The sequence below is a fragment of the Equus przewalskii genome, chromosome 13, assembly GCF_037783145.1.
Source record: "Equus przewalskii isolate Varuska chromosome 13, EquPr2, whole genome shotgun sequence".
Lineage (NCBI taxonomy): Eukaryota > Metazoa > Chordata > Mammalia > Perissodactyla > Equidae > Equus > Equus przewalskii.
Genome location: NC_091843.1, coordinates 41,181,186 through 41,205,085, shown reverse-complemented (window position 1 = coordinate 41,205,085; position 23,900 = coordinate 41,181,186). Strand labels below are relative to the sequence as shown.

General features: G+C 48.1%; 1 protein-coding gene across 2 annotated transcripts in view; it reads right to left on the bottom strand.

The window, feature by feature from the left end:
- The window catches only part of FSTL4 (follistatin like 4), a 408,701-nt gene that overhangs the window by 379,487 nt on the left and 5,314 nt on the right, over positions 1 to 23,900 (bottom strand). For both annotated transcript variants that reach the window (XM_070571053.1, XM_070571054.1), the window contains exon 2: positions 20,974 to 21,109. In XM_070571053.1, coding sequence (XP_070427154.1) covers positions 20,974 to 21,099 — 126 coding nt within the window. In that variant the 5' untranslated portion in view covers positions 21,100 to 21,109. The remainder of the gene's footprint in view (positions 1 to 20,973; positions 21,110 to 23,900) is intronic.

Below are 23,900 nucleotides of genomic sequence, written 5' to 3'. Positions count from 1 at the left end.
CTGTGCGTGAGGCTCAGGAGAAGGACGGTGGAGCCGGGTCACAGACCAAAGTCATACCTCCTCATCCACGTATCCGGCCATCCTTGGTTAGAGGGTGAGTCTCAGTCTGTCACTCAAAATATTATGGGATTCAGTGCTTCTGGGAAAATGTTGGCTCTGTGGGTTAGGAAATGGGATCAAAAGCACCTACAACTAAGAAGAGAGTGCCATGAAAACAGCAAGCTGAATGGAGCTCCACATAGCCAGGTCTTCATCAACAAAGCAGAAGAGAATCTGGCACAGATGGGGCATGGCCTGCCAAGATGGGCAGCTGCCGGCTGTCTGCCCCTGCCAGTGTCCTGAGTGTGAGCCACGACCAGCAGCACTCAGCCCAGCTTGGAGGAGCTGAGGAAGCCCCCTGCTTCCGAGTTCCTCAGGCCCCCACTAGCTCAAGAATCTACTAAATGCAGCCCATGTGTTCATTTTATAAACCCTTCAGTACACTTGAGATGGAGGCTTTGCTAACAGCCCTAACCACTACTGAAATTCTGACATCTAAATTCTAAGTTTTCATCCCTGAGATCCTCTTAAAACTAATGCTCCTTTAACAACCTTTCTTATAATTTGTCATTTATTCATCTTAATTTTAAAAATTTGACTCTAACCACTTTCATTTTTGCTAGTAAAATACCACTCTGCAATTAAAGCCTTCACGTGGACTGACAGAATACAGCTAAAAACAGCGATGCCTTATGCAGCATGTATTCCATCACTGGCCCCTATTTACGGAGCCTGCACCAAGTGTCTTGTACACTTCATCCCATTTATATGGTTCAGTTAAAGGCAGAAGGAAAACCATCGAGTTGTTAGATTTCCCAGCACATCATGTCTGGGTCTTCAACGTCAGATGACGAGAGGATTAGGGGATTAACCCTAAACTCAAGAGCTAGCTTGAGAGCCAAGCTGAATAATCCAGCAAACAACAGGATTTTCTGCCAGGGCTGGGGAGCAGGGGGGTGAAGGTGGGAGCTTCCTGAACATCCGATGCCTCCTTGGGTCATGTGAAGCCTGCAGCAAGTGCTCAAGGAAAACACCAAACAAGGAGGTGAGAAACGCCACCTAATCGAGGGGTGAGAGTTCATCTCGCACCTCACAGGGAACAGCATCACATGCCTGGAGGCCTCTGGAGCAGAGAGGGGTGTGTCCTCTCTAGTAGGCTGCCTTAATGCCTCAAAGGTGTGTTAAAGGCGCGAGAGGCACAGAGGCCACACTAACCTCAAGATGCTTAGATAGCTTAGCAAGTTGGGCACACAGCTTCAGCCCTTCCGCCTTTCAGCCAGCACTGCCCACAAGCTGCCCAACCAGGTGCGGCCTCGCTATCCTTTCTCAGGAGACCAGGAACTGAAGGGGTGGGGCTGGGCATGACCGCACGGGTGCAGGAAGTGGCCTTCCCAACACTTTGGGTCTGAAACACAGATGGAGCGAGCAAGTTCTGTGCCCCTTCTACTTCCTATCCAACTGTAAATGATCAGTGTAAGCAAACTGTTTACAGCAGACCAGGGAATTTAAAGGGAGGATTATCGAGACACAGGGAAGACACCAAGTATGGATGATTTTGAAAAATATCAAAGAAATCTCTCTACGATTAGGGTGCAAGACATCTGTTAAAAAAGATAAAAAACCACCACTCTTATGAACTGACTGCTAGCCTCCCTGTAGCACACTTGTGGGGAACATCAATTTTATTATGTCCACGAGGGAGACTAGGAAACAGGACCCTCACAGCCCCCAGGAGGTCTGAATAACTTGATATTATTAGTAACTGATCCACCAGCTGCAGCCTTGAGGCAGCCACCCAGATACCTCCCAGTCCAGTTGACCATCTGTAAAACAGGCAGACCAGCCAGCCCAGCCAGGGCGAATTAAGCCAAGCCTTAGAAACGTGAGCAGAGTCCCAGATAACCCCGCTCAGTGCTTTCTGATGGGGAGCAGAGGGCAGTCAGTATAGGAGAGAGGTGCGATGCCCTAAAGATAAAAGGTATTGATGGTGATTACAAGACACTAGATCAAAAGGAAAGCTTGAAGATATTTGTCAGGCCTTCAGAAATTAAGATGATTTGGATGCTAATATTCTTGTTCTCAAAAGCAAAGAGTGAGTAGAATACTATACGAGGATTTGGGATTTTTAAAGTCTAGGTATTACCTAAAGCTATACGTTAAAAGTTATTCATTTACAATTGAAAAAGAAAAAGTGGTCTGAATTTAAGGCAGTCTTCTGTGGCAAATCTCCCAAAACAACAATACAGGTAAACATTAAATCACATCTGATGGATTAAATGTCACTGACTAATTGATCCCTCCACCTTGTTAAACATAATCGCCTGCACACAGCCAGATTAAGAGACCAAGAAGGAAAGAGGGGGCACTTTCCAGTTTTCTCTCTCTGACAACCCAACAAATTAAAAACTAATTACCTTTTTTATTTGGAAAGTAATCCACATCTCTCCCTCAGAATAAGCAATCCTGGCGCGCAGGACTATCCTAACAGTGAGCAGCATGGGGCTCTAACTCGGCACCTAGGGACCACTTCACCAACAGTCCTCTCTCCAGCAATGCTAGCAGGGCTCAACAAAGCCCAGCCCGTTACTGCAGAGCTACTTAACCACAACAAGCCACGGTCGCGCTGGATTGTCATTACTCGAGCAGCATCTGTCTCCCCAACTGTCCACATCTCATTCATCTCTTACCCCAGCACAGGGCCTGGCATATTATAGGCCTTAAACAAGTTTACTGTGGGAATGAAATCCGATTACTTCACGATCTCCTAGCAAGACTACAGGGCGAGTGAGGTTCTCCTTGAGGCTCGCGGAACACACCAACTGTCACTGAAGCCTGGCTTCCTATACTTTTCCTTTTTTAGGTAAGTTTCCACAGAAACAGGGACCCCCTACGGTGCCTTCCTCATTCTGGGAAGCTTCATGTCCACTCGTTGTCCTGCCAAACAAGCAACTCTCTTGGGCTGGCTCTGGTCCAGCAGTCTGCCTGCCCTAGGAAAATCAAGACCATCTTGGGGGTGTTTGGGGAGGAGAGATGGCCCCTGGGAGAAAAGGGGACAGGTTTACACTTTAATTATTCATTATACCCTCCAAGTGCCATCCAGTAGACTATGTAACTTAGCATCAACCTGTTTAACACCATAGTCAAATCTGCCACTGTTTTTTTTTTCTTTCTGCCAGCTGTAAGCCCAAGATGAGTTTAGAATAACCTGTGTCTAGAAAATTAAGAGACAATAAAGGAAGAAAGGCTGCCCTGCAGCATAGTCCTCACGTCTAAGTCTATTTTTATTCTTATTTTTGTACATGGAGTATGTTGGGGCCGGGGCGGGAGGGGCTGGCGGGCAGTGTCACAGGTATAAATGATCTAATATAAAGACGCAAAAAGTTCCAGAGCTGTGGGGGGGCTGGGGTGGATGAGAAGGAGGGCAAGCGGAGAAAGGAGGATTGCGGGCCAGGGCAGGTGGGGTGCGGGGCAGGGCAGTGTCCAATAGGAGTGAGGCTGAAAACGCCCGAGTGGCCCATGTCTAAGGACAGGCACACTCTCTTCTCCCAAAGGAAACAGGGAAGACCCCTTAATCCCAGCACGCCAACCAGAATCTCCCATCTTGCCCAGAAACAGATCCCCTCCCTCTGATCCTCCTGCTTGGCCAGCAGCCCCTCTGCCCTCCAGGGCACCTTTGTCCCTGGGCATCTTCCGCGCCTCCTCTTCACCTCTTTTGTGAGCCCCAGCCTCTGTGGGTTCGGCTTTGTGAATGCTATTCCCCCGACCTTGACTCTGCCCGAGACACTCAGCCCTCACCCAGGCTCTCAGCAGAGCTCCTGATCCATCTCCTGACCTATTTATTTATTCATCCCTTCATTTGCTCATGTCGTCATTCATTCAATAAATATTTACTGTCCTGGGGATACAGTAGTGCCCAGACAGCCCCTGTCCCCGTGAAGCTGGTGATATTACACAGAAAGACAGACAACAAACAAGCAAATTAAATTTATAGGACACGTCATGGTAAGAAGTGCCACGGTGAAAAAATAAAACAGGGAAGGGGGCAGAACGACAGAGGGGCAGGGTCTGCTATTTTAGACAAGGTGGTCAGGGAGGTCCCCTCCAGGGGACTGTTATTTGGGTAGAGATCTGTTCCCTCTGAGCACAACCCTCCGCTGCTTGGTCACCCCTTCTGCCCATCAAGCACGCCCCAGTCTCCATCATCGTCTCCCCTCTCTAGCTGGGCACCAGCAGTGGGAACTGGCACTGAGCATCGCATTGGCTGAGCCCTCTCTACACCTGCCGCCTTCAATCCTCACAGCTGCCAGAGGAACCTCTACCTCCGTGGCTTCCACTCAGAACTTGGTGATTTTTGATTGTTGTCTGAATAAATAATTGGCCTGGACTCCCTATGGGCATCTGCTTTTGTACAGGAAGATAAATCCCCAAACACACTTTGATTAGAAGGCACTTTCCTTATACCACCATAAAACTTATATTAAAAATGGAACTTAAAGTAGTTTAAATGAGTTATATATAATTAAAAAGCCTTTAAGGTACAATAAGGCTCTTTTTCAATTTTCTTTTATAACAGAGTCAAAAAGGAAGAAAGGCACCCAATGGTCATCATAGCTGGATTGCTACTCACTTAGTAGCTGGCCTGTCTGAGAATACCAGGTAAAACCAACAGGTTTTTTCTGGTCCTTTCCCTGCTTCTTAGGTGAGAAGATCCAGGAGCTTCAGTTAGCTCAGCTATACAACGAGATTCAGGGCAGTGCCTCTGCGATTGTTGTGAGAATGGAATACAGGCTGTGCAAAGAACGCTCACCATCATCCTCAGCTGGAGAAATGCATGCCCTACATCTGCCAGGTCAGGAGCTAGGCCAGCCTCCGTCAACCACACCTCCCAGGGCGGCCTCGAACTTGGCACAAAGGCACTTGGAAGCTTTGTCCCCAAGAGCCTGAATCTCTGTCCCCCTGAAGAGCAGATGCTGAGAAGGACAATGTTGAGAGAAGTGGGTGTTTCGTCTGTGCTTCCTCCAGAGGCTAACCCAGTAGATCCCATATAGAGATACTTTGAACAATCCAGAGCTCAGGCCGCACCCCAGACCAATTAAATCACAATCTCTGCGGCTGGGACACAGGCATCACTATTTTCTTGAAGCTTCCCAGGCAATTCCAATGTGTGCACACGTTTGGGAACCACTGGGTAAACCAAATACCTTACAAACCCTCTCCCCAGAATGAGGCCATCACACCGCCTGTCATAATACTGCTTACTGCAGTGCTGGGCAGCCTCCAATGGACCACCACAGCCCCTGCAGGTGCTGGCAGGGCTCTCCCAGGAGGAGCTGGTAGTGCTGGCACAGAAACTGCACACAGTAGCACCGATTTCTTTCCCAGCAAGATTTAGTGAAGCAGGGGGATGCTCCAGCAGGCCTGTGCTCTCTTTCCACAGGGAGTGACACCGCCTCAGCCTCCAGGGCTCAGCAGATCTCAAGAGCCACTGGGTGCAGGTGGGAAAGGCAGGTTCAGCACCCAGAACTGAGAGCCTCCCCAGTGAGGGGGAGAAGGGAATGACTGGCCTGGACTGGCTTTGTGCAGCCATGAAGGCATTCATCTGGGCCCCGGGCCCCCGCCACACTGGTCCCCAGCTACAAGGTGTTAATCTCCAGGAGCTGCAGTTTGCTCAGCTAAGATGAGATTCAGGGTAGTGCCTATGAGATTGTTGCAAGAACTGGGAGCAGAAGGATGCAAAGAGCCCCCGATGTTTGGTGTCTGCTGTAGCTGACCAGTTTCCACCCACAGACAGCAGCTTGGAGATTGTTGGGCATCACTTTGCCCCCAGCCCGAGCATAGCGCCCAGAATGGAAGAGGTGCTTATCCATGTTTCTGGGCCTCTGGAGTATAAGGGAGGTCGATAGTTCTGCCGCAGCCAGCGGGCTATGATGGGGAGACAGGCAGGCTACAGGAAGGCTCCGATGGTGGGTACAGTGTCAACCGTGAACCATCAACACTTGGCCAGAGCTGTCCTCTCACATCTCTCTTACACCCACCCCAGGCTGTTGTCCCTGACTTTCTCTCACCCTTTGGGGCTGCCCATTGGCTCACTGGCTCCAGCACACTTAAATGCTGGGATTCCTGCCCCTCGACGTTCTGCAGAGTAGGCACTTTGTGTACCCTGGACCTGTATGTGCCCGGGGTATCCTTGCCCTGCCCACAGACAGCCCTTCCCTCCTTGCTCACAGGCAGCCCTGACAGCTCACCAGCCACGGCCATCCCATGGAATGGGAGCCGCAACTTCCTGATATGCTCACCCACCTAGATGAGGTAGGCATACCTCCAAAGCAGCCACCACCACACCTTAAGGAAGCTTCCTGCCCTGTGTGCCTGGGGCTTCCCTACCATGGCTGCCGCTGGGGAGGAGGGCGCCTTCCTCCATGACAGCCCCTCCATAGCAGGAGCACACAGGGCTTGCCTCTGGCAATAACCCAGCACTGACCCCTTTGCTCCCTTCCAACGGCTGGTGGAAGAGTCAGCAAACAGCCACGTTTTCCCACTGGGCTTCCCGACCCTCCAAAGACCTTTATCTGATAGTAACCACCTTGGTCACCGACACTGGGCGTCTTGCCTCCTCCCTAAGGTCAGGGTCCCAGAGCAGCTTCTGAAAGGGAGACAATTCTCATCAACCCTTAGAAACTTCCCAAGGCCAATTCTGAGGAGCTGAAACAAAGACCACCACACACCATCACACTTAGGTCTCCATCCAGAGTCCAGACACTCGTCTTCGCATGTGTCCAGGCAGGGCAGTGGGCCTGACGAGGCCCTGCCCTCCATGAAGGGGCAGATGCTCAGGGACCCACAGAGCAGTGGCAGCAAAGTCCCCACCAACCCCCCTGGAACAACTGGAAGGAAATAGCCAAAAAGACATTAATTCTCACAGGTTCAGTGCTGCCCTGCAGGCTGTTCCCCATGGTGGGAGAAGATAAGAGAAAGGTGTGCGTATTGGGGAGCTAGGGGGTGAATAGGGGCAGGATGTCCTCTACCACTCCCCACAGGGAGGGTCAGAGCTTGGCCACTCAACTCTGCTGCCCTCCGGGAGGTGGGGAGGCCTTATCTGGGTAATAGGGTCTACTTTGGCCTCCAAAGCTCAAAATCAAATGTCCTTTTAATAGCCTCAAAAATAGGTGAGGGGGTGGGCAGTAAAAGCAGAGCTGAAGTTTGTGAGGAGCACAAGCTGGACAGTCAGAGGGCCAGAGGCAAACCCCGGCTCCACCACTTCATAGACAGAGACCTCAAACAACTCGCCTAGCACCTTGAAGCCTCTGCATCCACAGGTATAAAATAAGCAAGTTAATAGTACCTCATAGAATCTTATCGAAAAGTCAAGGAGGTAATCCACTGAAAGCTTTGACAAAACGATACCTGTTTATTAGTGTTATCATCACTAATAGCTACGAAATTCAAAGAATTCCATATCAGGACTCAGAATTCCTATCAGGAATCTGGTCCTTGTTCCTATGAGAGAAGAAGAGTAAATGGCATTCAGACACGCAGCTCCAAGCTCCAGAGGCCTCCCTGCCCTGTCATCCCCACCCTAGAGGTGTCCCTGGCTCCCTAACACACCCCAACTCTTGGTTACACGGAAATAGACATCATAGCAAAAACAAGGCTCCTAATGCAACAAGACTTTGCACCTGGCTGGGAGCACAGCTCAGCCCCAGAAGTAACAGAGCATCTTTCACGTCTCATCTTCCGTGATGACAGGCCTAATTATCCCACAACAGCTCAACCGTAGTGGTGCTCACTGGATTCCACAGGGTGGCAGACCCTCTAAGAAGAGCCATGTGGTAAAGCCATGACTCCCCTCCCATGAAGCCCTTCTCTCCTCCCAAGAACAATTCCAGCTGAACCTCAAAGCAGCTGCACTAAGGAGCTCCCTGCAGCCACAGGAGATGGGACCCTGGAGTCACAGGGCCATGTCCAAGCCCCAAAGCCTGCTCCCCTTGAGTCAGTTTGGTGGGCAAGGCCTAGACTCAGGCACCAGGAAGGAGGGATGGGTCAGGGTACTCACTGGCAAGGTGTGAGTCAGCCTGTGGAGGTCAGGCCTCCCTTATAGCCTGTCTGCTGGGATAACCTAGGAATGGATATGCTGGGCTTCCAAGCTGTCCAGCTGCAGGCAGGCCAGGTTGGTGTGGTGAGGGTACCATTGGGGTAGATAGAAGAAGGTGGGCAGGCAAAGCAGAAGAGCAAAGATATAAGGCCATGTAGGCAGGCCTGAGCCTACCCCGACTCCGGCTCTGAGGATAGCAAAGCTTGACTCATAAAATGCCACACTTCTAAAATCTCAGCTCACATTGCTCTGAGTGCTTTCCGAGAGGTTGGAGGCTGGCCCCTCAGTCTCGCCCGCCCCCTCTACCCACAATACTCTACTCTCCCACTCCTCCTCTAGAGTCACCCAGCCCTGCACCCACACCCCCTGCTCAGAGGTCCTGGATGTCACCTCACCTATGGGGACCTGTCCCCCAGCCACACGGAATGAACGAGAGCAGACATTTCTTCAAGTTGAGCCAATTGGGTCCCCAGAGACTAGACTTCCACTGAGTGGTCCAGGGCCCTGTAGCTGCAAGTTGGTGTGTTGGCAGGGCCAGGGCCACGGGGCTAATTTTACCTGATAAAGGCCATGGGATGGGATTCACAGTGTCTGGAGAGAACAGGCAGAGGAGAGAGAAACGGAAGCTGGAGATGGTACAGCTGGGAAGAAGTGAGATGAGGGACAGGCTGACCGAAGGCTCTATGCCTTGAGCCCACCAGGCAGCCTGTACTTGGCTCCAGGAGATCTCTGGAGCCTCAGGATAACCCTTCTTTCTATACGGGCATATTGGAAGGTGATTCTGCTCCTGGCCTCCAATGCATCCCTGAGAAATCACTTTGCAAGCAAGCCCAGATATCCACCCCAGCCAGTCTCTTCTCTCTTCCCCTCCCACCAGACATGGTCCTATTCCACCCCACACAAATACTCGGAGAATTCCACCTCCTTGAATACTTAAATACTCTGCCCACCCAGATCTCCACCATCCTCTCCACGGCCCTCCACCTCCAAGAGGTCCTTCCCAATCCCGCCTCCCACCCAGCACCTCTCTGCTCCAAACTCTCACGTCACCCACGGTTCGCCCACACTACTAACCAAAGACATTTTGTACCATATTAATTGCTCACCACGTGTGAGCAGACAGGTGATTTCTTAAAGCTCTCTTTATGATTCTTCTTTCTCCTTTCTCATAATCTCAAGGTGAGACATCAGCCCACATACAGGAATTTCCTGTAGAATGCAGCTCATGCCTATCTTTTCTTGTAACACAGAATAGTTGTTTTGAATGAGATTAGGTTTAAATTTTATTATACTTTTCATCTAGAATGTATAATAAATCACAGATAATTTTGTTCCAGTCAGCATGGCCATACAAGTGTTTTCATTCCTAAAAGTTACCAAACCAATCGGTATACCTAGTTGGACCAGAATGGCCACCTAGTTCAAGATGGGACTCTAAAGCAAGAGCTAAGACTTCCAGTAAGACAGTTTGGGCACTGGGGTGGCAAGATCACACACTGCAGTACCCTAAGCAAGATGAGGCAGTCAGAGCAGTAAAGAGCAGTGCCCCCTCCCCACCGCCAGCCCAAGTCCTCTGAGTGGGACCTAGTATTCACTGAGCCAACAAGAGTGTCAGGCCTTACAGGTAGAACCACCTTAGGAGAGGTGTCCTGCTCTGGTGGACATGTTCTGGAAGGTTGGGGAGCGGCTCTAGTGAAAATTCTGAGCCCTGGACACCATGGGGCTGCTGCAGTCAGTACTCTGTCAGCCTGCATGGGTGACATTCTGAGACTTCAGCTTCTTCCAGCCCCGAGCCAAGCCTCTGAGGTCTCCAGAGCAGCTGAGTCATGGGCCAGGACAAACCTGTGACACGACCATCAACCACGTCCCCTCTAGGGAGGAGAATGTCTGAACCATGAGAACAAGCATCCTGTTCTGGGACCAGGGGTGGATGAATGGGACCAGAGAAGACAGGAGCTCTTTCTTCCTTTACTACTTAATAAATATATCTAATTTCCTTTAGGCTAAAGTTGAGAATATGATCACTATACTCAGGTTAGAAGAGATCAACAATTGACGTAGGTGTTTAATTCCTTTTGCTAGGTCAGATTCCTGTTCAGCAACAGCTAATTGCTCCATGCCCCTCCCAATTCCCCCATCCCACTCTCATGCCCCGCTAGTCCTCAAGCCCAAAGAATGGAATCACAAATCTCATTTCTCTTGAACCACTTAGCCCTAAGACCAGGCCAAGTGCACAGCTGAGTACTCGGTGGATACCTGTCGATGACTAAGATTTAAGAACACCAGATGTCCCAGTTGGCCCTGACAGCCCAGGGCCAAGAGACCCATACTAGGGAGGTAATAGTGTCCTAAGAAGGTCAAGTGGGAAGTTCTGCTTTGGGACACAAAGACATACTCCTAAGCTATATTGCCAGGCGAGGAACACCCAAGCATGAGGCAAAGAGTCCCATTCTTCACAGCCAAACACTAAAGTGGAAACAGCATATGTAACAACCAAACAGAGGAGAGTGGAGAAGGAAGAGGAGGAACAGTGAGGCATATATTAGAAGCACTTCAATTAGAGCATCGCCTGGCAGGCCTCTCCCATCTGACATCTCCCAGTGTGCCCACATGAAAGTCTCCACCCCTGGGATGGACACACAAAATGTGGCATCCGCAGAATCACAGAACCCTGAGGTCTTTATTATAGAGGAAGGGAAATAAATGGAGAAAGAGTTCTGTTTTCTATATTTAGACAGAAAGCTTTAAATGATGGAACAGCTTAATCAAGCATTTAATCCAGTTGTCCTAAGACTAGCACCAAGAAAAGCCATCAGGAGTCTTACACCTACTTGATGACATCTCCAAAGAGAACTTTTGTTCCTACCACCCTCAATCTCTTCCCTCCTTTGTAGGAACAGTTGGCAGCCACCCTCCTGGAGCCACAGACTATTTCTGCTGACCTGAAAATTCTAAGCACAAAAAGAACATCATGCATTTCTTCGAGTTTCTATTTCACTCTCTGGGTTCCCATTTTGGGTGAGGTTCTGGGGGGCCTGTCCCAGTGATGCTGGCCTTTTTGAAGAGGGGATAGCCAGGGCCAGGTAAGCCCCAAAGACCACTCTAGGAAGAGAGAGCAACTGAGTCAGGATTCCTCCCCGCTCCTATACATGTGGCCCATAATACTCTCTTAGGCTTCTAGCGATTTAATAAGGATATTGGAAAGACTGAAACTGTGATGGAATCCTACTATACATGGAAACCAAAGACAGCCAGGTGACTCTCACCTGGGATTTCTTCTCTAAGGAGTCCTAGAAACTCAAGACACTTTGTCCAAACCCCATATCATGGCAAAATAAATAATAAAAGATTGCTGACTCATTCACTCAGTTACAAATATCTGAACATCCTACTGTGTACCAGGCTCTCCCGGACACTGCAGACGCAGGGGGCCCAGACCCCAGGCTACTTACCATTCCAGCAGAAAAAGGACCCTCCCACTCCAAGAGCCACCCTGCTAAACACTGAGTGACAAGCACTGCAGCTGAGGTTGACATGCCAGGCCCCAGTGCGGGAGAAGCGCACAAGGGTACTTAGTGGGGTTGTGACGTTATGGACACAAAGCCGCAGCTCCCACTGCCACGTTCTGCACAGGCCCTCTGGGCCAGGTATTACGTGCACCATCTGAGTCAGTCCTCGTGACATGTCTGAAATCAGTGCTATTATCGCCTGCATTTTACTCACTGCTAACCTGAAGGTCAGAGAAAGTCAGTGACATCCCTCAACCACACAGCTGCCAAGAGAAGAAACAGATTTGAGCCACTGGGCCCCCTGACTTCAGGGGCTCTTAAGCCAAAAGCAGAACTGGAGATTCCTCAGGAAGCAGTGCAGACAGGCAGCCCGAGTGAGGGATTTAGCCCTAGCAGGCAAAAACCAACTCTGGGGTTTTAAAACAACAGATATCCTGGAGGAGAAAGAGGAAATGTAGAACATAGCACTTCACAGTTAGGCTGGGGGCTAGGGGGAGAAAGCAGCCATTTCTCCTGGAGGCCAGAGAGCTGCCTGCATCAGGCTGCCTACGCCACGAGCTTGCCCCACCACAAACCAAGCCAGCAAGAGCACAGAGGACTCAGCCTGAGCAGGGAGAGATGTGTTGTCAGGAAAGTAGGCCATGCTTAGGAGGCCCAGGCCACTTGTTGGGGCTGAAACCTGGGCTGTCATGTTGGTGTCTGTCACTTCTGTTGCCAGGCCAAGCTGCCAATTCCTGCACAGATGGTTAGGCGGCCAGCAGAGGTGGTTCTTTAAGCCAGTGAGTGGCTCACTGGTGATCAGTGGTATTCTCCGGAGAGGACTTTTGTGAGAAATAAGGGGATGACTTCTCAACTCTTAAAAAAAAAATACATGCACATGCTTTCCTCTCTCAATCCAGACCCAGATAAGTCAAAACCTCAAAGTTTAAAGTATTTTAACAAAAGTGACAGTGACAGCTTTCCTTTCCAGCTAAGACCTCCAGAAGGGTTTCAATTTGAACTCAAGTCCCTCTTGGAACACTGAGGAGGTCGGGGGGAGGGAATCAGGGGCCCAGTCTCCAAGAAGCACCAAGTAATCACACAGGTGACTTCTAAGAACTTCCCACAGATGGAGAGAAGCCAATGGTCTCCAAGGTGATTCCCTGTTGGCCAACCCCAGCCTCTTGTCAACACCGGCTTCTCCACCCCTCCCCTGGGCAGAGTGAAGCTGAAGTGCACCTTTGGTTGAGGGAAGACCCAAGTCCCACAGGCCACTCACCCTCCATTCTTCACTCCAGCCAAGAGCAAACTGTCTTGAGTTTTATTATTCCCTATGAGGAATAAAACAAGACTTCTTTTTATTAGGAGGAAGAAATCATCAGGCAAATAGCAGTGGTGTGTCATTTTTCATGAGCAGATTAAAGAGATGGCAAGAAATTTCAAAAACCATGAGCAAGAAATCCTGCACCCCACTCTCACTTTAAAATCCAGTCACACCTGTCACTTCCACATAGAGAGGTGCTGGATCTGACAATGAAAACCTGTCTGCAGGTTGATCCCCCGCTCTTGTGCAGAAGGCTTGGGGGCCTCTTTCTGGGATAAGCACCCATCCCATCTTGGAGCTAGGTCTTTCCAGCTATGAAATTAGGACAGATACCACAGAGAGCACTGGACCTGGGTCTTAGGACCTGGAATCTCAATGTGGCTCAGACTCCAGCTCATGGGCCTCAGTTGTCAATGATCTTTGTTCAATGTCCCTGTGATTCACAGCTACGTTCTGACTAGTCCTCAGACACAACACACCTACCTGGGCAACATAGAATCTGCCAGTGGAAGGCTTCCATGGGATGGACTACCCTTTGTTCTGAAAGTATGGCTTTTTATCTTTTTTACAAATAAGAAAGGATAACAAAGGTGTAAATAAAGAGGTGATAGGGATTTCAGGAGGTAGTCTAGTTGTGTCTTTAAAAGAAAAAGTTTTCACTTTTCTGCTCTATGAAATTGAAAGGTGTGGAAACCACTTCTCTGAGCACAGTTTCCAGCACAAAGCAGACACTCAGCTCTTGCTAGACAATGAACAAGAGAATCATTTCAAGTTCCTTCCCAGCTCAGTATGCTGAGGACTCCCTCCTCCTCTCCCTGACACCAGCAGGTCCCTGGAGTTTGTGGCATCATCACACAATGCAGCGGAGCCTTCTTCGAACCCAGGTCTGCACTGAGGGGTTGGAGAGTATTTCTGGTCAAATAGACCCAAATGGTTCCACCCCCGAGGTAAGTGATGGAGAACTCCTCAACCACCATCGCTTCCCAAAGGACAACACATGAAGTGACTTTAGACAAACAAAGATGGGCCAGACCTTCAGACCGCACACCTGCTGTTTGCCCACAAGAAAGAGAGGTAGAACTCTATCTGAAAGAACACTTCAGGACTTCCTACAGGCTTCCTATTTAAAGGAATCCAGTCAGCAGCGAAAGATTTCAGATCTGAAGACAACCTCAAAGGGACCCGAGTTGGCGTCTTGACCACCCACTTGCTTTCCAGACGAGGAAACGGAGGCCCAGAGAAGAGAAGGGAGTGGCTCAAGTCCACAGAACTAGTTCATGCCAGGCTAGGCCTGGAATACAGAGCCTAAATGAGATTCCTGGGGTCTCATTTTGAAATAAGCAGACTCCTGGCAGACTGTGCTTCTTAGATGGTTCCTACGGTGCTTAGGGGGCTCTGCATGGTTCTACCTCACTAGGTCATCGTTCAAGTCTTGGAAATGGGTAAAAGGACTAAGGGGCTTTCGTCGGGACTTCAGAGAGAAGGTCAACCCATAAAACACAGGTGGGCCACTGGCATTCAGCACATGCCCGGTGTCACCCCCAACTCAACTGCCAGAGCTGGGCACTCACTCACTGACCCCACAATCGCACTTCAGAGCTCTCTTCCCCCACCTCCCCTCCCCTCAGCCTCCACTTCTGTCTGACCTCACTGCAACCCGGATCCTCCCCACAGGGACTATTTCCTCCAAAACAGGACTGGATGACACCATCCCTTGGAGAAGAGGAGGAAGTACCAGGTAAACCACTAGCTGCCCCTCCCCGCGATGCCCCTGCTAGAGTTCTGGTTGGCTCTCCAGCCTATAGCCCATTCGTGGCTGCGTTCTGTATCTCTACTCCCTACTAAGCCCAGAAGTGCTGTCAGGGAGACAGATTTTAAAGTTAAACTGAAGGGAAGTTACTTTTCTTTTCTGAATTTCACTACAGTCCTTGAAATATCTGAGCACAGCATGGGGCTACGAGGAACTGCTGGGCTCCAGGGTCAGCTGGCTGCCCCGTCAAGATGAACTGTTAAATGAGAATAGGCAGGTTTTACTTTTTAAAAAACCTCTTGGTGTTAACACCAGGATCCCATGAGAAAAGAGATTGGCTTTCTCTTGGTGCATGCCTTCCTGCCTCAAGGGAACGCCTAAGGCCAAAATGCAAATATGCGTGCATGGCCATCTATCAAGAGAGACGTCAGGCTGAAGGGACAGACAGCTTCTCAGCCACTGGGGCACATGTCCTCCACCCTACACGAGTGCGCCCAGCTCTCACTGCAGTTTGCTGGGGTGTTGCCTGCTCAGAGTACAGGGCCTGCCTCAACCGATGCCCTCCATTTTTGGAACCAGTGCCCTCTACCTCCCAGGTGGCTGGAGACAAGACGAGCCCCAGGAGCCTCATAGCAGAAACCAGAGCAGTGGAGGCAGAAGGATGATGGCCCTAGCTTGGCAGGACAGAAAAGTGGAGTCCACTCACATAGGGCCTGTTAGAGTCTGTCGGACAACCACATGGCATTTACTTCTCTCTAAATGGGAGGCAACAGCAATAACCCACAAGTCAGAGAGAATAAATCAAGCAGATGATTGGGGCCTGGCAGATCTGATGCTGCCAACTCCCCAAAAAATAGAAATCAGAGCCCATTTATAACGCATGGCCTGATGTCCTGATTACAGGGGTGGAAAGTTTCCTAGAGAAGCATGGATTATTTAGCAGCAGAGGCATAAATAAAGTAGCTAGATGAGTAAATGCTAAATTAAGAGGAAGAAGAAGAATGGTTTTCTGTGAACTCATAAATGTTCATTTTCCTGAGTCACAGAACTTTTCAGAAACAATTAAAACTCTGTCAACTATCATCTCAAAACCCTAGCACCATGCAGCGTGCTAACTGGTACAGAGCAGAAGGCTTGCGAGGAACCATGCAAGAGGAGAAACATCAGACACAAAGAAAAAGACGGTGACTCCCCTGAGGATAAAAATAAGACCCCAAAACACAGCAGCTGGCAGCTGTGGTCTCCAAAACAGCCTGGCTGAGCCCTGGGGACAGAAAGTGGGCAGGACACCAGCATGGGTGGCATAGAGGTGGCGATGGGTGGGAGCATGAGAGTGTGGGCTGCCCCTCAGGATTTAATCCCCTGCAGACAAGCCAGGGAGGAAGCCCAGGCTCAGAGATTAAGTTTACCTGTTCACCTGCTTGCTTGAAAATAGGTGAAAATGACTCTCGAACCCAGGCCACTTCAATTCACTTTTCCCCTCGCCTACCTGCCCCTGCCCTCAATAGTCTCACGTCAAGCTATTTCCTGGCATGACTTTAGCCTACCCACTTCTCTCCTTTTCTTGACTGCAGTCAGCATCATCATGTTGGCAAGAGCTAAAAGGGGTAGGGTTAATCACCAACGGGATGCATGGGGAGGGGGGTGAGGGAGGGGACACCTCTAGAGTTTTTCTGCCCAGAGTCCTCTGGGTCCGGAAGTAGCAGCATCTCCTGGAGCTCATGAGAAACGCAGAATCTCAGGAGCCGCCCCACATCTACTGCATCAGCCTCTGCTCTGAACAGGACCCCTGGCTGTCTGCAAGCACCCTGAAGCTCAAGAGGTCTAGAGCAGGACACAGCTAACTCAGGAGGTGGAAACAGCTCATCCAACGCCCCCGGAGAACTTGGAGTATTTGTCACCATCTTGAAAATGATGGATTTACTCACACAGCTGCAGGTGGGAGTTGTGCTCTCCCAATTTTACCTGAGAAACTAAAATGCACACCCTCTGATACAGAACAATCAGCAGAGAGCCACGGCCAAGTGTTCAAAGCCTAGAGAAGAGGCCGGCCGCCCTGTCTCGCAGGCCAGAACCACACCTGCAGCACACCTCATAAAAGGAGTACAGTCTGCAATCCCAGCGCTCCACACCCCGTGAAAGGACCACTCGCACCTCTTGCTGAGACACCTCGCCCAGTCGCATCTTCTTTGAAAGCCAGTCAAATGCTGGAGTTGGCAACTGTGAGTGTTTAGAAAGGGTGATACTGCAGAAAACACACATAGGAGGTGCATTCAGGCCTGTCCTGCAGATGAGGTGTAGGAAATGCTGAGCATCCAGCCTGGACCCTGTCTGTTCACGGGTCGGAGGGAGCCAGTGCTCTGCATGCCTGCAGATGGAGTGAGGGGCGAGAGGGAGCAGAGATGCAAATGGGCAGACCTCACGCCCCACAGAAGATCAGCTGTCCTTCCCCAGAAATCAATAAAAAAGAAGAGGAAGGGGCAGAGGTGGGGGGAGAACATTACTAGAAGGGCAGGGGAACCTTAAATTCAATCAAATATATAAGAACAATGACACTTATTAGAAAAATATTTTCTAAAAAATTAATGCCCAGTCAGCAGCCCAAGTCTTGAATGACTAACCAGTGGAGAGAGAAGTTGGCGCATTTAAGGACTCTGCAATCAGGAGTCACCCTCACAGGAACAGGAGAGCCCCTGAGTGCAGTGAGTGTCTGGGGCCAACATTTGCAGGAAGGGAAAAGGACCAGTCAGCCAGGTAGGAGCTGCGCTGTCTTAGGCTGACCCCGGGGGTAGGGCGGAGGGGAGTCATATCGATGATTAATAGCACCCTATGTGTTTTTTTCTTGAAGACTTCCCTATGAAAGTTTGCAAATATTGAAAACATATGGTATCTGACCTCAAAGCATCCCTCTGGCCTGTAAGCACTGAGGCATATGAAGCCAACAATTTTAAAAGGAACCAATATTAATGTTTGCAGTTATTTAGTACATGTCTAGAAACTACAGGTAAGAGCAAATTTAGAAAAAGTTCAGTAAAATGCATGAAGGATGCAAAAAGCTGTGTAATGGCCACCATCCAATCCCAGAGCCCACTGCATGGTGGGCATGCAGGACCCAAGGTGGGGGACCCTCCACAAATGTCTGCCCCTCAAGAGGGGGTGGCTCTCTGCGGGCTGCCATCACATCACTTATAAAACTCTACCAATATTGATTTTACTACTGCATCTATCTATAACCAGGGCATAGGGCAAAGGGGAAAAATACAACTCTTCCAGAATTTCAATAAGTTGTATCTCTCAGAATTGTTTCCTCTGAATTCAGAATCGTATTAGTATTCGAGGCCACACTAGGCCACTCAAATCTTATTAAAGAGGCACTCCACCCAGCTTCATTTCTTGTTATCTACATGTGTAAAATGGTAAACTCTTTGAAGCTATTTCAACTGCAGTCTTTGTATATAAAACAATTTAACAAAATTCACATGTGCTATAATTGCTTTAAAATGCGTGAACACACACATATTGGTCATTTAATCCTTATTTACCCTTAGGACACTCAAGTAATTGGTATAATAACTTTAAAAGCAAATCAAATCTTATTAATGCTTTCCAAGTACTATAAAAATCTTAAGTCAATGAATGTTTTGTAAAGTACGACTATCAGGAAGAAAACACACACAAATATTTTACCATTTAGTTCCTGAAAAGGCTTTTTGATTTATTTATTGAATCTTAGGAGACTCTGTTGAAAATAAGACCGTCTGAGGAAACTGCTAGAGGAGGTTAACATGGTTTGGGCAGCGAGTTATGGATATATTAATAGCTACAACTCAAAGAAGAAACTACCCAGAACGTATAACACACAAGGACTATCTTGGATGTTGACAAGCTGTAAGCCTGGCTTGGCCCACAAATTGCTTACAGGTTTGCTGGGGAGACCATTCAGGTCTCCACAGGAAATGCACGCGCTGTGTAGGGGGGAATGTCACGCACTTAAATATTTGCTGGTCTAGTCTGAATTTTGACAGTACCAGGGTGACTTCATATCTAGCACCAAATGTTGAATAAATATCTATTGGCTCAAAAACACACTGAGCTATTTTGCTCTTAAAATTATTAAAGGAAGATAGGCTTCATCCACATTCTAAAATAAAAATATAAGGGTAAAAAAAGGTAGCAAAGATGAGCAGTTCAGAGAAAGAGATCAAAGGTGGTCGAAGAAGGTTCTAGAGAAAAGATAAGAAGCAGAGCTGGGCCTTGGAGGACGGATGACTCAGACATGTGGAAAGAAGGGACAGCATCCAGGCAGGAGGACCCTAGAGAGTAAGGGCATGAAGGGGCCATGCATCACATGTGACCAAGGTCAGCAGACAAATGAGTTACAAACACATGTTCTGCACTCCTTATCTGAACGTCTGCTGCGGCTGTCCCACGTCTAGGGCCCACGCACATTATCATCATCTCATTCACTCACTGACACAAGCGGACTCAATGGGTAGAAGTTATAACACTTTACAAAAACTCAATCTATAGCAAAGAGAATTGGATCAATAGGGCGGCTGTTCCTGCATTCGAGAGCCTGCAGAGGCATCACTTTCTTTTCCTGAAGCAGCAAAATTCCTGGACCTGGGAGGCAACGGCATCTCCTGGGCTCTATCCCAACACGGGGAGAGGGCGGAGTAAAATTACACTCCAAAACAAAACACCGTGCTTCCTCAGAATGAGCCGCATCTGCTCTGTCTTGTTGGTACACAAAGTATTAGGGTCTTAAGAGCTAAGATAAAGAGGCCCTAAATTGGTATTAACTTACCTTCAATTTACCTCCAGCTAAATCCCCCCTTAATTGGCTTGACTCTTTTAATTGAAATAAGTGATTTAAAAGAGTGGGCCAATGAGCCGCAACAGTCAGAAGACTAAATAACCCTACCTGTGGGTTTGCCTGTTTGCTTTGCTCTTAAATATTCAACAATATAGTTGTAGGATAAGTGATCGTTTTCCCTCTGCATGGATATGAGTAAAACGATTAAGCCGTTCCGTATGGGAAAAGCTGTGCTCGCTGGCAAGTTGGCCTCCAGACTCTTTCAAAAGAGCATTAAGTTGTGTCCTTCATGGATTTAGATGGGAGAGATAGTGTTTCTATTTAATCGTCTGCTCACCACAAAAGGAAGCCACGCTAACTTCAGCAGGAAAAGTGTGCATTAAATTACTTCTGAAGCTCCCCGAAGATTAAGGCTTGTAGGTTTGGGATTGCATTACAATTAAGTAATAATGGAAGAGAAATAGTGTCTTTTGATCAAATAATGCATTAATCCTACCATACACTGCGTCCCGTTATTCACTCTCCGGTAATGTTGACTTTTTGAGGTAACTTTTCTTTCTCATTGCACAGGACAAGAAACACGCGCGGAGAGGAGAAGCGTGTGCACCGGGGAGGACAATGGAAGTTAAAACGCCCTGAAAAGCTCTCCTATAAGAATTAGTATTCACCACATCACAAAGAAAATCCCAGGTAGTTTTAGTGACAGGGTGTAGTCATTCCTTAAGGCTCAGCATATACGCAACATTTTCTGCAGGAAACCTGCATCCCTCATGAGCCCCAAATTCGTGAGGCCCACTACCTCCCGAGCGGAGCAGGGCTTGGCTGCAGGCCTCCAATCCTCCTCAGTACTTAGGACCAGAGTTCACTAAGCAATTAGCATATTGAGACCCCAGGGAGGCGTAGGCGAAGGAGTTTTTCAAGCTCTTTAGGAGCATTTATACACAGCTAACACGCCATTAATCACTCTCATCTGCTCATTAAGGCAGTCTCCCTTAGGACCCCCGCTTGTCCGTTCTTCCTTGGCTTGATTCTTTTTATCCATACACCTGAAAAGGAGTCCATTTCTTTTCAACGTATTTTATAATTACAAGACTTCATTAATTCACATGGGTTTGCTCCACCAATGAGTCTGCATTTCCTGAGTTTTATTAAATATACAGAAAGGCCATTCTCTTGAGGGTCCTTGTGGAAGACAAACCACGGAACCCCAGCTTGGCTTTGGAATCCATTTCAGAATTGGAGAGATCCGAGACCATTCCTTACAGCAGGCTATAAACCTCTGTCCATATCAACACGTGCTCCTTCCTTCTGTGCCCTACCAGAAAGGGGTACGATTTTAATTCACACTGTAATCTAATTGATCTAAACTAAAAATGGAGGAGAAATCAGATACTGAAACATTGAGACGCAATCAGTTTTAAATATCATCAACATCAAATGACATCAGCTGTCAGGGGACTATACCTCTGCCTGGGACTCCCCCACACCCACGCTGAGACCTCTGCGGGTTCCTGGGCCCATCCATCCCAGCGCAGCCGGCAGGGAGGCCCCGAGCAGTGTGAGATGCAGCCAAAAACCTCCTGGTTTCATTTTGTTGAGCCTGTTGAGAAAATGACAAATGCTCAGAGTTAAACACTGGAAAATATACACAAGTCATGGGGTACTTAGTTAGTACTTGTACTCCAGAATCAGATAAACCTGAGTATAAATCGTGGTGCCAACCCTTCTGTTGTACCAAGGAGGAGCTATATTACTTCTGAGCCTTAGTTTACCCACCTCTAAAACGGTGTCAACAATATGTACCTCATAGGGTTGCTGTTAGGATTGAAGGAGTCAGTGTCAGGGACGTAGTAAGAACTCTATAAATGCTGGCTGTTATGTAGAAATCCACTTGAAATGCCACTTACCACTACGTCTATAAGAACAAACCATGGGGAGAAAGCTGGATCACCTTTCTTAGGTTACCACGCTTCAGTTTCCTCAGAAAGCCTCTGGGGCTGGGCACACAACCAGTGCCCAATAAATGCTGGTGAGGAATTATGTTAATGTGCGGCACCCTGTGTGTAGCTGATGCCTCAGTTTACAAGACAGGGAGCTTCAAAATGGCATTTTAAGGTCTAACATTTTTGTTTCAAAACTAGTCATTCTTGTAGCAGAACCCAAGCATCCAACGGATAGATACTGAGATTTCAATAACATTGAAAGTGTCTCCCGAGGCTCAGTTGATAAATTGTCTCAAGTCCTAGAAGACAAGAAGTGGGCAATTCAAAGTAATCAAAGAATTACATGGATAAAAAGAACTAAAGATCAGCTACCAACAATATTCAGCTCCCTATCATGTGCGGGGCATTGTGCTAAGGGGACATGGACACGGGCTAGTCCATTTGTCCAAAGCCATACTTTTTTTTTTTTTTTTTAGGTCTCCACTGTGAACATATTCCGACCTTAATTTCAGTATCTCTAAGAAACACAGCCAGATAGAAATCATTGTGTGATATTTACCATTTTTATTCAAGGAAATTTTAGGAGTTACTGATTTCTGTGAGCACCACACAATTTAGCAGTGAATTGGTTGTGGGCCACACTGCATCCTGATCATGACTGGGAGATGAAAATACACAGAGCTCCTTGGGGGCTGGTACCCCATGTGACCTGGCCCAGGGCTGGTCCAGAGCAGGTGTCCCAGTCAGAAATGATTAGCTGCTTGAGGGACATTATAGGCTGTTTGAGGAGTCCACCCCTGCTTCCCCCCTAAAGCCAACAGCTCTGGGGGATCCTTACTCTAAACAAGAGGGGTTGGAGGTTCCACACGACCACTAGTGCTGATGGCAGGGCCACCAAGCAAATGCACTCCTGCCACATTGCAGGTGTCTTTTGGCTGCCTTCCACTCCCAAACAGAGCTGCCTCTCCAGATTTGCTTTGTGTCCTCAGCTTGAGACAGCAATGCTCACAGGAAGAAGTCAGACTAAAAATAGTATGCATGTAACACCAGCCTACGAAAAGGTAAGGTTAAAAGTTATGGCTATCTTTTAAGAGAAGGTGTCTCCTTGTTTTAAAGAGAGTCCATAGGCTCCCACTCCTACATCTGTTTTTTCAGCCATTCATCTTTGACATCTGTTGGCAAAGCTGAAGCTACTTGGGAACTAGTCCAGGTGGCCAGTAAATATAATCTGAAGGTCGCAGTCTCGCCACCATCAACACCTGCTCCGTGCTCTGAAGAAGGCGGAGTTGACCAGAATGGTGCAGCTTGGGCTGCTACCAGGGAGAGGACTGGAGCATTATCAGCAGCCACTCAACTCTACATTCCCGATCTGGTGCTCTAGCTAGGGCATGTGAGCTCTCAGAAGGATGGGGAGGAGTGAAAAATCACATTCAGGACTAAAAGAACAAAAATGTCTTTCCCTAACTGCAACCAGTTTTTCTAAAAATAAATAGGGCAACTCCCTACTCTCCATAAATTATTCTCTTCTGAATGCAGAGCCATGTCCCGGGGACTGCAGGAAGCAGTTACTGGATTTTTGGGATTGTGTTTAAAACCAGAGACAGTAATTCAGGCTAGAACTAGAAAGACATTGCTTCCTACTCCACTTTTATTAATTCCTCCCTACTTATCCACTATCAAACAGTGCTCATGGGGTAAGCAGACGTATAAAAGGTCTTCTTTTCTCTCTTTTCATGCTTTGAGCCCAAAATAAACTAAAAACAGCATGATAATCAAAACTTATTCTGGATAGCACACAGATGTCAATTCCTGGAGTCATGAAATATTCAAGTTACAATATCTAGTATTTAGTTTTCAATTTTCCTAGTAATCCAAGACCAATTATTTTTGATGTTTTATTATTAATGGATAGCATCAAAATAAAGTCCAGTCATTTCAACAGTTATTTTGGCAAGCGCCAAACCACTTCATTTACGAGGGTGCACCCAGACCTCCGGCGTGAAGCCAGCTGTCTTGAATTGTTTTCCAGGAAGCTGGAGATCCAGCCCCGCCGCACCTGGAGTCGTCTCTGGTTTCATCTGGTTCGTGTTGAGAGTCCCCATAAGACTTTATTTGAAGACAGGAAAATACATGAGCCAGGCCAACCACTGACATATTCCCAGGTGGCCCCTTTGTCAAGTTTAGCTCAGCTCTGCCACCACTAGATAGGACTTTGTTTGCACGGCGGATGTGTCCTAGATGTCATTTTATACTCGCGGTGATTGACAATTCATTACATCTACAGCAGTAACAGCCTAAAAATTTATAACTCAAGTTTTATGACAGTTCAGTTCATAAAAAAGAATTAATGTGAGGTCTAAATCAATTTTGATGGTCTAGTAACTAAAGAGACTACGTATTTAGTTAAAACTTATATAGCAATTACTACATGTTAGGCAGTGTTCTAAA